The sequence below is a fragment of the Microtus pennsylvanicus genome, chromosome 3, assembly GCF_037038515.1.
Source record: "Microtus pennsylvanicus isolate mMicPen1 chromosome 3, mMicPen1.hap1, whole genome shotgun sequence".
Lineage (NCBI taxonomy): Eukaryota > Metazoa > Chordata > Mammalia > Rodentia > Cricetidae > Microtus > Microtus pennsylvanicus.
Genome location: NC_134581.1, coordinates 45,492,501 through 45,506,660, shown reverse-complemented (window position 1 = coordinate 45,506,660; position 14,160 = coordinate 45,492,501). Strand labels below are relative to the sequence as shown.

General features: G+C 49.4%; 1 protein-coding gene across 6 annotated transcripts in view; it reads left to right on the top strand.

Moving 5' to 3' along the window:
- The window catches only part of Myo5c (myosin VC), a 78,442-nt gene that overhangs the window by 47,719 nt on the left and 16,563 nt on the right, over window positions 1-14,160 (top strand). For 4 of the 6 annotated variants that reach the window (XM_075965241.1, XM_075965244.1, XM_075965239.1 and 1 more), the window contains exons 22-32: window positions 669-833; window positions 3,041-3,134; window positions 4,788-4,851; window positions 5,908-6,088; window positions 9,561-9,654; window positions 10,031-10,094; window positions 10,617-10,697; window positions 11,681-11,861; window positions 12,552-12,645; window positions 13,094-13,157; window positions 13,900-14,071. In XM_075965241.1, the coding sequence (XP_075821356.1) occupies window positions 669-833; window positions 3,041-3,134; window positions 4,788-4,851; window positions 5,908-6,088; window positions 9,561-9,654; window positions 10,031-10,094; window positions 10,617-10,697; window positions 11,681-11,861; window positions 12,552-12,645; window positions 13,094-13,157; window positions 13,900-14,071 (1,254 nt within the window). The remainder of the gene's footprint in view (window positions 1-668; window positions 834-3,040; window positions 3,135-4,787; window positions 4,852-5,907; window positions 6,089-9,560; window positions 9,655-10,030; window positions 10,095-10,616; window positions 10,698-11,680; window positions 11,862-12,551; window positions 12,646-13,093; window positions 13,158-13,899; window positions 14,072-14,160) is intronic. The other 2 variants (XM_075965243.1, XM_075965242.1) reach the window with 1 other exon arrangement.

Below are 14,160 nucleotides of genomic sequence, written 5' to 3'. Positions count from 1 at the left end.
CCATGTGTGCATGAGTGTGCACATGTGTGTATGTATGTGCATGTTCATGTGTGTAAATGCACATGTGTGTGCATGTTTGATTACTCTCTGCCTTATTCTTTTTGAAGCAAGAGCTGTCAGTCAAACCAGAGCTTGCCCACGTGGCCAGTGATACCTACTAGCCAATTTTCTTTGGGAATCCCCTGTTTCTACCTTCTAAGACTATAGTCACAAGCAGGCCCCCATGATCACCTGACATTATTTTTACGGATTCTGGGAACCCAAACTCTAGCGCTTTAACTTTGGAGGCAAGCATTTTAATCTTGGGGCCACCTCCCCAGCCCTCTACCGCCGCCTGTCTATTCTGACCCGTGGAGTGCACCATCTGTGTTGCCCGCCCCATGGTCTCCAGAGGTACCCAAATTCCCTCTTTAGAAGTCGTTTTTTATCAAATCGTCCTACCTCAGGTCGATGGATGATTTTTGAGGTAAACACAACTTAGCCTCTAGTGTTAAAATTATTGCGGAGTCCCACAAGCAGATGGACCGCCCATGACATGCGTCACCAGCTCAGAAAGACTCCACCTCGCTCAGTTCTTTGGGAAGAGGCTAACAAATGTCACTTGTGGGAAATGCGACTATGGTAGATAGATGCCACGGTGCACCCCTGACGTCTGAGTCTTTCTTCAGAGCAGAGAGAACCATGGACTGGTGGAGAAACTGACCGGCCTGGCCGCTCTGCGGGCTGGTGACCTGGAAAAGATTCAGAAGCTGGAAGCAGAGCTGGAACGAGCGGCCACCCACCGACACAGCTATGAAGAGAAATGCAGGAGACACAGGGACACAGTGGAGGAGGTCAGAAGGGTCCTGCGTGCAGAGTCCACACTCCCGTCTCTGCAGAGGAGGGCAGGAGACACAGGGACACAGTGGAGGAGGTCAGAAGGGTCCTGCGTGCGGAGTCCACACTCCCGTCTCTGCAGAGGAGGGCAGGAGATACAGGGACACAGTGGAGGAGGTCAGAAGGGTCCTGCGTGCGGAGTCCACACTCCCGTCTCTGCAGAGGAGGTCAGGAGATACAGGGACACAGTGGAAGAGGTCAGAAGGGTCCTGCGTGCGGAGTCCACACTCCCGTCTCTGCAGAGGAGGGCAGGAGACACAGGGACACAGTGGAGGAGGTCAGAAGGGTCCTGCGTGGGGAGTCCACACTCCCGTCTCTGCAGAGGAGGTCAGGAGATACAGGGACACAGTGGAGGAGGTCAGAAGGGTCCTGCGTGCGGAGTCCACACTCCCGTCTCTGCAGAGGAGGGCAGGAGATACAGGGACACAGTGGAGGAGGTCAGAAGGGTCCTGCGTGGGGAGTCCACACTCCCGTCTCTGCAGAGGAGGTCAGGAGATACAGGGACACAGTGGAGGAGGTCAGAAGGGTCCTGCGTGCGGAGTCCACACTCCCGTCTCTGCAGAGGAGGGCAGGAGACACAGGGACACAGTGGAGGAGGTCAGAAGGGTCCTGTGTGGGGAGTCCACACTCCCGTCTCTGCAGAGGAGGGCAGGAGATACAGGGACACAGTGGAGGAGGTCAGAAGGGTCCTGCGTGGGGAGTCCACACTCCCGTCTCTGCAGAGGAGGGCAGGAGATACAGGGACACAGTGGAGGAGGTCAGAAGGGTCCTGCGTGGGGAGTCCACACTCCCGTCTCTGCAGAGGAGGGCAGGAGATACAGGGACACAGTGGAGGAGGTCAGAAGGGTCCTGCGTGGGGAGTCCACACTCCCGTCTCTGCAGAGGAGGGCAGGAGACACAGGGACACAGTGGAGGAGGTCAGAAGGGTCCTGCGTGGGGAGTCCACACTCCCGTCTCTGCAGAGGAGGGCAGGAGATACAGGGACACAGTGGAGGAGGTCAGAAGGGTCCTGCGTGGGGAGTCCACACTCCCGTCTCTGCAGAGGAGGGCAGGAGATACAGGGACACAGTGGAGGAGGTCAGAAGGGTCCTGCGTGCGGAGTCCACACTCCCGTCTCTGCAGAGGAGGGCAGGAGATACAGGGACACAGTGGAGGAGGTCAGAAGGGTCCTGCGTGCGGAGTCCACACTCCCGTCTCTGCAGAGGAGGGCAGGAGATACAGGGACACAGTGGAGGAGGTCAGAAGGGTCCTGCGTGGGGAGTCCACACTCCCGTCTCTGCAGAGGAGGCAAATGTTGCTCGTGCCATAATAAAGCAGGGACTTCACAGCCCTGACAGAGGGAGCCCAGGGGCCTGGACTCAGGGGGGGAATCGTGTGCTTAGGGAAGGGACCAGCTCCTCTCCCTGTCCTTTACAAGTGGACACAAGGCCCAAGGGACACTGCTGACTGCTTCCTTCTTCCCTCCGCTCTGTCGCTTGTCCACCTGCATGGGCCCTGGAGGCACCTGTCTCTGACCTGCGCTGCAGAACCTGGGAAAGAGTTTCTGTGGTCGAGTGAGAAATCCCAACATTTTGGATTCATATCTTGACTTTGCTGCTAGCTAAAGTGCAGCTTGGCCAAGTCACCGATCCTCTGAACTTTAGCTTCCTTGCATTTAAAATAGAAATGACAAAGGGGGGCTAGAAAAAAAATTTAAGGGTAAAGTTTTCCAGGGAAATAATTTAGTCAGTGCCCACTGTGGGCCCCACACAGGCATGAGCAGATGAATCTAGCATATTCTGAGTCTCTTCCATTACCGTCCATTCTCCTGTGCCTTCCAAAGGCTTGAAGTTCCCACATTCGTAGCCATGGGCACCCTGGGGGTTTCCCTTTGCCCTCCCTGTGACCTAGTACTTGGGGTGCCCACAATGCTGCTGCCGCCCTTTCTGGCTCTGCCCGTCATGGCCATCACCATCACAGGTGTCAGCCGTCAGTCATGGCTGGGGAGGTGGGTGGGACCAGTGTCTGATTTGAAGTCCCCTTGGGCCCCTGATTCTGTGGCCAATGCGGTTGTTACTCTGGCCTAAGCTGAGCAAGCGCATATGATTGGAGAGCACAGGGCTCGTCACAAGGGCCGGTGGCAGAGACTTCACCAAGGTCTCCTCATGTCCCTTCCTTTCACTAGAGATTGTCGAAGCTGCAGAAGCACAGTGCAGAGCTGGAGTTGCAGAAAGAGCAAGCAGAGCTGACGCTGCAAGAGAAGACCGAGGAGCTGAAAGGTAGCCAGCACTGGGCGTCGCTCAGCAGTGTGGGTGTAGCCAGGCCTCCACTCTGTACTCGGTCATCACACATCAAGGGGATAAGTGCATTTAGAAGGTGCTCGCCTCACCCCATCTGTGCCTCATAGTCAGCAGCCCTAAGGTTTGCCCAAGGACAAGAGAGTGTGTGGTGTGTTGTATGCGTGTGCGTACTGTGTTGTTTGTGTGTGTGTGAGTGTATGTGAGCGTGTATATGTGTGTGTGTGTGAGTATGTGAGAATTTGTGTATGCGTATGAGCATGTAAGAGTATGAATGGGTGAGAGTATAATTGTGTGCAGAAACGTGTGTGTGCAATAGTGTGTGTGCAAGCTTGTGAGAGAGTGCGTGTGCAATAGTGTGTGTGCAATAGTGTGTGTGCAAGCTTGTGAGAGAGTGCGTGTGCAATAGTGTGTGTGCAATAGTGTGTGTGCAATAGTGTGTGTGCAAGCTTGTGAGAGAGTGCGTGTGCAATAGTTTTGTTGAAGTTAGCTCGAGTCGGGAAAGAACCAGGCTAGCTAAAAGATAAAACAATTATATTTTTATTTATTATAAGGGGAAAACTCACGAAACAGGAGCAAGAAGTCCAAGCTCAGCTGTGCTGCGAGGGAACCACACAGAGAGAGGGCACCTGGGCCGCACACGCCCTTTTTCTCTGGGTCCCAGAAAGCCACACCCTAACTTGGTCCCACCTCTTAAAGATAATTGGTTGGCAAAGATTCCCCATCAGAGTTTGTGGGTGTTGATCAGTGTGTAAGTGTGTGGAGTATGTATGCATTTAGAGTGTACTGTTCTGTATGAGTGTGAGGAAGTGTGAGAATATGAACATGTGTAAGTGTATAAGAGTGTGTAATCATGTATGAATGGGGACACAAGTGTGGAAAGAGTGTTGAGTGTGTACAAATATGAGTGTGTGTGTTTAAGAGTATCCATGAATGTATGAGTGTATAAGAGTGTGAGTGGGTGTGTGTGTGTAAGAGTGTGCATATGAAAGAGTATTCATGAGTGTGTGTATGGAGACGCATGTATTTAAGAGCGTCTGTGAACATATGAGTGTATATAAGTGTAAGCACCTTGTGAGTGGCCTAAGGAACCTTGCACACATTCTGCCCAGCATGTGGACTAAAGGGCACCAGGCCTAGGGTATGAGGCAGCTGGGGTTCCAGCAAGAAGGCACGCCCTGACTGTGGCCCGGGCCTTGGAGCCCACTGAGTCAGTGAGGAGCAGAGAGGTCGAGAAGTCACCTGGAGCCTAAGCAAAGAGGGGCTCACCCCCCCTCCGCTCCCCACCCCTTATACCCCCACCCCCACCCATTACACCTCCCCACCCACCTGCATGCTTTTTATTACACGGCTTCAGGGGTTTTCTAACTTCTTGCTGTAAAGGTTGCCATAGGAATATTGAAGTTCTAAGAAGTGTAGCGGGAAAATTGCCTGTTTGGTACCAGCCGCACGTTTGGATGGATACTTTTAATAGAACTGTTGTTTCGCAGCCCCCTTGCCTACTATCTAGTTATGAAGGGTGCACGTGTCTCCTTGAGTCCCAGCTGAATGAACCCTCCACGGTGATTGGGAAGTGGGAGATAATTCAGACGTTGTCTTGGCGGATTTGTTTCAAAGATTGTTCTCTGTCCACAGAACAAATGGACAAGCTCACCAGGCAGCTGTTTGATGACGTGCAAAAAGAGGAACAGCAAAGACTGTAAGAGACCCTGGCCTCAAAGCCAGCACCCGCTCACTCAGCTAGCCTCCCTTTCCCTGTCTTTCTCCTTTTCTCTCCCTCCGTTTTCTCCCTTTCCTTTTTTCTTTCCTTCCTCCTTTCTTCCTTTCTTTTCTCCTTTCTCCCTCCCTCCCTCCTTCCCTCCCTCCCTCCCTTCCTCCCCACCTCCCTTCTCTTCCCTTCCTTCCTTCCTTCCTTTCTTCCTTCCTTCCTGGCATGTTCTCATGTATCACTAGCTGGCCTTGAACCTCCTCCATTAGCCAAGGATGTCTTTGAACCTCTGACTCTCCTGCCTCTCCCTCCCCAGTGCTGGAATTACAGCTGTGCACCACCACTGCTGGGTTCTGCATTGCAGGGAATGGAACCTAGGGCCGCGTGCCATGCAAGCCGTCCACCCGCGGCTATATCCCCATCTACTCTCTGTTTTCTGTTTGCTTTCAAAATTTTCCATTGACACAGACTTCACCAAGAGAGCACCCCTCCTCCCATAGTCCCAAATCCTAAAAATTTCAGAGGTGGAAACCTTTCATTAGCACACTGGTGGTGCAGTTTTGGATTTTAGCATTTCTCGTTTAGTTTTGGGAATTTGGGATGCTCTTCCCATATTCGTTGAGGACTAAATAAGACCCCTGGGGAGTCCTGGGAAAGGACTAGAACTTGGCAGGATATGCCAGGTCTTTGCTGAGGGATGGGCACCCCATTCAGAGGACAGCGTGGAACCCAGGGATGACTTTGAGATCACAGCACCCCAGCACCCAGTGTGACTTGAAGTCCAGCCTCTCTGTCCTGTGTTCCCTGTGATCTTGAGACAGAGTCTCACACCAGGAGCTCTAAAGCATTGGTTTCAGACTATGAGAACAGGATACATGCTAAAACACAGGACTATAGGCTTCTGCAAGGGCGGCATAGGTCACGACAAGCCTGTCTCCTCCTTTGGCATGGAGGTGTCTCCTCTCTATACTTTCAGAATACTGTATATTTTGTTCAAAGACTATAAAAAACAAATCTAAGTTTATCTTTTCTTCTTTTGCTGTCTAGACTTCTTGAAAAAAGTTTTGATCTGAAAACACAGGCCTATGAGAAACAGATAGCGTCTCTGAGAGAAGAAATTAAAGCCCTCAAGGACGAGAGGACGCAGCTCCATCATCAGCTGGAGGAGGGCCGGCTCACCTCTGACAGCCTGAAAGGGGAGGTGGCTCGTCTGACCAAGCAAGCAAAGGTAGGGTGTGCTGGCTTTTAGGTCCTTTGGTGATGCCCTTGATCTGCACAGAGATAGCGGAAAGGTCTCAGATTTGGGGTTCAGTTTGGGGACAGCTCAGGTGGGCTGTCCTTTTTGGTAAGATATTTATTAATACCATTATCAGCATGGTAGGGATTCTGAAGAGAGCTCAGATGAAGCACTGTGTATATGAGGGGGCCTTCGTATGGATTCAGGCAGAATGAGGAGGTTCCTTGCTGTGTGTTTGATATAGCCAGTACTATATGCTGGTAGTCAGGTTATCCTGGATTCCTGGGTGGCAGGGGCTGCAGCAAGGATCCAGTCCTTTAGCTAAGTAAGGTGTGCCCATCCTACAGGAGGTGCCCCCTCTAGCCTCTGTTTGCTTAGGATGCTTGGGCGCATCCTTTGGGGAAGTGAGAATCAGAGTCACAGTGGGCTGCTTGCTTCTCAGAGCAGCTGAGAGGGTGAAATAGAAAAGGGCGGGTGCAGGTTGAGTGTGGCCCTAGCAGCTGCTAGCCCAGCCAGAGCATCTCTGTGTTCCCAAGGCATCAAACAGCAGGCGTAGCCCTACAGACTGACGGCACACAACACCCCAGTGCTCTGTTCCCCCAAGTCCAGGTCCCAGACACTGCGCTGTCTGAAACTGTACTTCATGTTTCTCACAGCTTCTAACACTGCTAGGTTGTAATTATACAGTCATTTAAACAGATTGACTAAAAGAATACTTCCAATTTAAATTATATATTCCGGAAACCCCTTATCACTTATCAACTTAAGAATACCTGTACTAAAGTAAAATTGTTACAATCTTCCACTTTATCAGAATATTCACGAGTGATGGCCCATGCCTGGAGAGGCCGCCCAGTCAGTAGAATTCAGGTGTAGTGCACACTCCTGTAATCCCAGCACTGGGGAGATGGAGGCAGGAGAGCCAGGAGGAAGCTCAAGCTCTCCTCAGCTGCACAGGGAGCTAGAAGCCAGACTAGACGATGAGGCCCTGTCTCCAGAAATTCATTCCAGAGCACTGAATACAGTTAATGATGAAGTATTACATATTTTAAATTGTTAAGAGAATAAATTTCAACATTCTCAACTGCAAAATTGTCAGGTTTTTGAGAGAGTTGTGTGTTTGTTATCTTGACTTGATTTTCCACATTGTATTCATAAATCATAACCTTACTTTGTCACCCACAAATATATGTGATTATACTTTGTCAATCTATAATAAAAGTTTAAAAAATGAAATTTACAAGTAGAGTAGGAAAAATCACATAGAAAAATATTTTCATTGCTTAAGCAAGCGTTAAAATACCAGAGCTGGGTTGGAGAGATGGCTCAGAGGGTAAGGGCTCTGGCTGCTCTTCCAGAGGTCCCAAGTTCAGTTCCCAGCAGCCACCTAGTGGCTCACAACCATCTATAATGAGATATGATGCCCTCTTCTGGTGTGCAGGCAGAATACTGTATATATAACAAATAAATCTTTAAAAAGTTTTGAAAAAAATAAATAAAATACCAGCGTTATCTATATTTTATACAATATATAAATATTCATAGAAATTTAATAAAAAGTTCTTGAGAAAAATAAATTTTAAAAGAACAATAAGTAAGGTGTGAGCTGTGCATGGACAATGAGTCCTTACTAGAAATCGTAATTGTATGCATCCCTACAGACTTGAGGATTTGTTTATCTTGAAACGAATTCTCAATATGTCACCCTGGCTGTCCGTGAACTCAGGATGCTGCTGCCTCAGCCTCCCAGGTGCTAGTGGTAGCATCCATTTGATCCTTCAGTGCATGCATTGTTTTAGAATGCAGACCTCTGGCAGATGCAGAGTGCAGGAAGAGCATCCTTGCTTTCCAGGGAATGGACCTAAAGCCATGCCTGGCTGCAGCCTGTTCTCAAATGCAAAGCATTTCATTGTGAAGTCAGAAAGCTGTCGAGCTTCCACTAAACACGTAAAACACATGTTAGAAAGCTCTGCAGATGTTCTGTGTGGCTGTGGACAGCCTTGTGTGCTCTGTAAGAGCTTCCCCCGTCAGAACTGTCGGTCTGCGTTGCCTCTGAGTTCCCCAGGAAAACTCTCCGCCTTTTCTATAAGCACTCTGTGCTAACCAGTGCTCTCCTGGCTCCCTTGTCAACTGGCCTCCTGTTGTTGCGATGTGGAAGACTTGGGGAGACTGGATCATATGATCATATTCCTTTGACTTGTCCATTCTGAGAAGTCAATTCTGTGTTTGCTGAGTGTCGTACCAACTGGCGAATCTTTTTTTTTAATGATTTATTAATTTTTATTTTATGTGCATTGGTGTTCTTGCCTGAGGGACATTGGATCCCCTGGAACTGGAGTTACAGACAGTTGTGAGCTGTCATGTGGGTGCTGAGAATTAAATTCAGGTCCTTTGAGAGAGTGGCTCTTGACCTCTGAGCCATCTCTCCAGGCTAACCTTAAATTGGAGGAGTTGTGAGCCTGCACTTGGAGTGAGATGCCAGTAGATGTCACTCCTGATGCCTCTTAAGGTCTGGCTTACAAAGATCTTAGCCATCACTGACAAGCTCTGTGTGTCTGAAGATTGCAAGTGAATGCAAATGTTACCTGAAATATGCAAAGAATCAGGAAGGGAGCCAAGGCTTCAGACTGGATGGTCGCGGCTTCCAGGCACATGATCCGGAACATGTTGTTAAGCCTTCAATTCAGGGTAGATTTATTTTTCTATCCAATGGGGGCTCAACTTTTACTCAAATCAAGGACAGTTAGGACCGTTAGGAGTCTATGTTTGATCCCCTTCCTCTGTGGAGTCAGGAGCTGGGGTCTATCAATACTCAGGACCAGAGTATTCTAGGAGGGCTTTTCACCTCTGCTATCCCTGAGAATGTTTCTATCTGCCTAGCTACAAAAATATTAATAATAAATAAATAAATACAAAAACAAACAGTAACAAGACACAGCCCATTGTCATCCTTGAGCTGAGCCTGTAGTGTGAACAGCAGTGTGCAACCTTTTGACCCGCAGAAATGATTGTGGGAAACTCTCCCTGAGAGGCCCTCCCAGGGTGCCTAGCCTCCGCAGTTGCTCCCCCTCTCAGCCTAGCTGAAAAGGAAAGCTTCCTTGGAAGGAAGTCAGCTTTGTCTTCCCCCACCCCCACCTCTTCAGGCTTACTGTTCATGTTCTAGTACCTGGTCCATCTTAGCTTGCCCCTCACCCACCACCTGGCAAATTTGTAAATATTTTCTTCCTTTGCAATGGGGAAGCTAATTTCTGCCCCCAAGTCGATGTGGAAACAGCAGCATTTTGAGCAGTTGAGCTGCTTCAAGGCAAGCTGTGAGGCTGTGAGAGCAGGGTACGGTTCCAGCTAGGAAACGGCATGGCGGCCGCTGGGCTCCATGTTCTCTGTGACAAGTCTGTGTCCTTGTCTGATGGAAAGTGTAACGGCTGTTTTCTCTGCCCTTGGCTTGTTCATGGCTCTGATTTAGACCATCTCCGAGTTTGAGAAGGAGATAGAGCTGCTGCAGGCACAGAAGATAGATGTGGAAAAACACGTGCAGTCACAGAAACGGGAGATGAGAGGTACCAGGGCCGTGGGCTGGTTAGTGGGTAGGTAAGAAGTACTGGATCATGGGCTGGTTAGTGGGTAGGTAAGAAGTACTGGGTCGTGGGCTGGTTAGTGGGTAGGTAAGAAGTACTGGGTCGTGGGCTGGTTAGTGGGTAGGTAAGAAGTACTGGATCATGGGCTGGTTAGTGGGTAGGTAAGAAGTACTGGGTCGTGGGCTGGTTAGTGGGTAGTCTGGACACCTTGCTAGTTGGATACCCAAGACAGTGGTTAGTGTGTTGGTAGCCAGCTATTTGGTTATTCAGCTGCAGACTGTAGGAAACCATTCTGGAGAGACACCAGGGAAGAAAGCTATGCTCGACTTTGATTTTGCTGCTCTTACTTTCCTTCCAGATCGGATGTCAGAGGTCACCAAACAGCTTCTGGAGAGCTATGACATAGAAGATGTTAGAAGCAGGTATCAGTCTTACGTCTTCAGACATTTACAAGCATTTACACTGAGTGAAGTGGTAGCGTGTAAGTTTGATCCTTACAACCTATGCTTTTCTTTAAAAATGGGGGGAGCTAAGCATGGCTTTACATGCTTATGACCAACCACTGGGGCAGCAGAGACAAAGGATCAGTGGGCTTACTGACCAGATAGTCTGGTTCAATCAGTGAGTGCCAGGCCAGTGAAAAAAATAAAACTGGGGTTGGGAGTTGGAGGGGCTGATGGATGACTCAGTGGTTAAGAGTGCTTGCTGCTCCTGCAGAGGACCAGGGATCAGTTCCTAGTACCAGCGGAAACTCCAGCTCCATGGGGGATGTGATGCCCTCTTCTGGTCTCTACCAGCTCCTGAACATACACATACATGCCTGCACACATACACACAATCTTTTAGAAAGCAAGGTGAACCATACTGTAGGAATGACACACACAAACTGTGTAACCCGTGAGTAGGAGACTGGACATTTGTGCCTTCTTTGTTTTATTTCCCAGACTCTCTGTAGAGGATCTGGAGCACTTAAATGAGGATGGAGAACTTTGGTTTGCCTATGAAGGACTCAAAAAGGCAACTCGGTGAGGTGTTCCCTTGGGGTTCTGGTTTTTTTGTTTGGTTGGTTTTGGTTTTCGGTTTTTGTTTTTTTTCCAGAGACAGTACAATGTTGGGAAGTACATCTTTCCTAGATTTGACATGTAAAGTAAATTCTTATGGTAAAATTATCTAATAGCCCCTAGAAAGACTTCTCTGAGAATTCAGCCATTTGCCTAGTAAGAGGAGACCTAGTGAGAAAACCTGTAACCTTTTTCCTCGAAACTGGTTACAGGGTTGGGGATGTAGCTCAGTCAGTGGAGTGCTTGCCTGGCCTGCATAAAACTCTGGTTTCCAGCTGGGCAGTGGTGGTGCACACCTTTAATCCCAGCACTTGGGAGGCAGAGGCAGCTGGATCTCTATGAGTCTGAGACCAGCCTGGTCTACAGAGAGAGTTCCAGAATAGTCTCCAAAGCTACACAGAGAAACCTTGTTTCAAACCATGCCCCCCCCCAAGAAAACAACTCTATTTCCATCCCTTGCAAATAATGGGGTGTGATGGGCTCATCTGTAACCCCAGCACTTGGAGTCCTCATTTATACCTCCACTGTCATGTGTGGACTTCCTACTGCCACCAGCTCCTATGACAGCCTGGTGGCACAGCAGGGTCCCCCTCACGTTGTACACTCAGGGAACCCTCACAAGTGTATAGCATACATCATCACAACTGTATCACACAGACCAGAGGTTTCAAACTATTAACTGTAAAACCATAACTGAATTACTTCTAAAATGAAATGCCTTTGTCATTAAACTGCATGTTAACCACACACACTGTTTTCTAACAGTGGCCAGGCTCCTTTGGTTTCGACTTTTAATTCCCTCCCTGTTTCTGTGAATGCATTGTCAGCATTAGTCCTGAAAGGGAAATGCTGACCCTAGATTTCTCAACTATAGCACAATGTCCCCTCTGTGGTCAGCCCAGCAATGTGGAGACCATGGGCTCATTCCTCTCCCCTTCTTTTAACAGTGTTCTGGAAAGCCATTTCCAGTCTCAGAAGGATTGCTATGAAAAAGAGATTGAAGGTCTTAACTTCAAAGTAGTGCACCTGAGCCAAGAGATCAACCACCTGCAGAAACTGTTCCGAGAAGAGACAGGCATCAATGAAAGTATCCGTCACGAAGTCACCAGGCTGACATCAGAAAACATGGTAGGCCTTGCCATAGGTCTACAGGCTCTCTCTCTCTCTCTCTCTCTCTCTCTCTCTCTCTCTCTCTCTCTCTCTCTCACACACACACACACACACACACACAGAGAGAGAGAGAGAGAGAGAGAGAGAGAGAGGGGGGAGAGAGAGAGAGAGAGAGAGAGAGAGAGAGAGAACGCTTTCAAGATACAGAAACACATGGTGCTTTTAAGATAGGTTTGTATGTTTGGGCTTCAGCGGCCTGGGTGTCTATATAAATTTAGAGAACAGACAAACTGTTTGTACCTGGTTGCAGGTGAAGGGATGGACATAAGGCACACACCAAAGGAGAGGGGCTTATGGAGAGCCCTGAACAATTCCAGCTACAGGATGTTCTGAGATAGGATGTCCTGTTCCAGGTTGAGATGGTATTGCATGGGTACAGTTCAGCACAGGGCAATCTTCCCTTCTCACAGTGACAGTCGTGTGAGAACTGCGCTCTCTGAGCATGCTGGGATTTTTGGAGACCACTGTGTATGTCTTTAGAGGAAAGGGGAGGGGATAGAATGTCAGCAAATCCAGTGCCTCAGCTGACCTTTTGCACAGCTGTGTGTTCTACAAGCTGAACGGGAGACGGATGAATGTTCGTTTTGGAGAGTTAAGGTCCAGACTCAAACACTGACTGTTATAATAGTTGCTAACTGTTCTCTGAAGATGATCCCAGACTTCAAGCAGCAAATTTCAGAGCTGGAGAGGCAGAAGCAGGATCTTGAATCGCGCCTGAAGGAGCAGACCGAGAAGATGGAAGGTAACGGAACCATCCTGGTCCTACTCTTAGAGACACTGGCATCCAGGAAATTCATGGGAAGCCGGCATTGGGGGCATTAAGCTGTGGTCTCCAGGGCCAGGCAGGTAGCACAGGGGTAAAAGGATAGCTTCCTGGAGGGCAAGAAAGTGTGGTATTAAAGGGGCTGCTTCCTTTAAGTTCCGTGGGCATCTGGCACAGTGGGAATGTAGCCCCTGGTTCTGCTATCACTATTTTTAAAGAGAATCTAGAAATCTAGATGTTTATATCAAATGTCCTTCTTAAATAATGCTTTACAAAGCAAGCAAGCAAACTAAATCTTGTTCAGACCAAACAAAACCTAATCATCTCTGATTAGATATGGATTAGAGCCTCTGGGGAAATAATGGCAACCCCGAATTAGATCTCAGTGGCTTGGCTGACCATAGCAGTGACAGGTTTCTCATGATAGGAAAACCAGAAGAGTCGTTCAGTCACCTAAGTCGAGCCAGAGACGGGGAAGGAGTGTGGAGCAAGTGAGTGTTCTGGTGGGAACTGGGGGTGCAGGACAAGTGAGTGTTCTGGTGGGAACTGGGGGTGCAGGACAAGTGAGTGTTCTGGTGGGAACTGGGGATGCAGGACAAGTGAGTGTTCTGGTGGGAACTGGGGATGCAGGACAAGTGAGTGTTCTGGTGGGAACTGGGGGTGCAGGGCAAGTTATCTGGTGGGAACTGGGGGTGCAGGACAAGTGAGTGTTCTGGTGGGAACTGGGGGTGCAGGACAAGTAAATTTTCTGCTGGAAAATGGGGGCACAGGGCAAGTTTGTGTTCTGGTGGGAACTGGGGGTGCGAGGCAAGTGAATGTTCTGATGGGAACTGAGGGTGCAGGGCAAGTTATCTGGTGGGAACTGGGGGTGCAGGACAAGTGAGTGTTCTGGTGGGAACTGGGGGTGCAGGACAAGTGAGTGTTCTGGTGGGAACTGGGGTGCAGGACAAGTTATCTGGTGGGAACTGGGGGTGCAGAGCAAGTTATCTGGTGGGAACTGGGGGTGCAGAGCAAGTTGTCTGGTGGGAACTGGGGGTGCAGGACAAGTGAGTGTTCTGGTGGGAACTGGGGGTGCAGGACAAGTAAATTTTCTGTTGGGAACTGGGGGCGCAGGGCAAGTGAGTGTTCTGGTGGGAACTGGGGGTACGAGGCAAGTGAGTGTTCTGGTGGGAACTGGCGGGAGCACCCTCATCTGTGCAGTCATCAGCACTAGGGTGGTCACACGATGCCCAGAGCATCTTGTCCCTTCCTCAGGGCAGTGGAAATCAAAGGAAATGAGGGGCCCATAGATAAGATCCAAGAGCTGCAGGAGGCCAGCGAGTTCCCAGAGAAGCAACCAGAAGCTGAAGAGGAAGCCAAGCATATTCTCCAACAAGAGGCCTCTCAGCTGTCTTTGGAAAACAGGGTAAGGGGTACGGACGGTTGGCTCTGTGTGGCAGTGTTGCTGAGCAGGGAACTAAGTGTTCCGCCTGTCGAATAAGGATAACAGCTGTA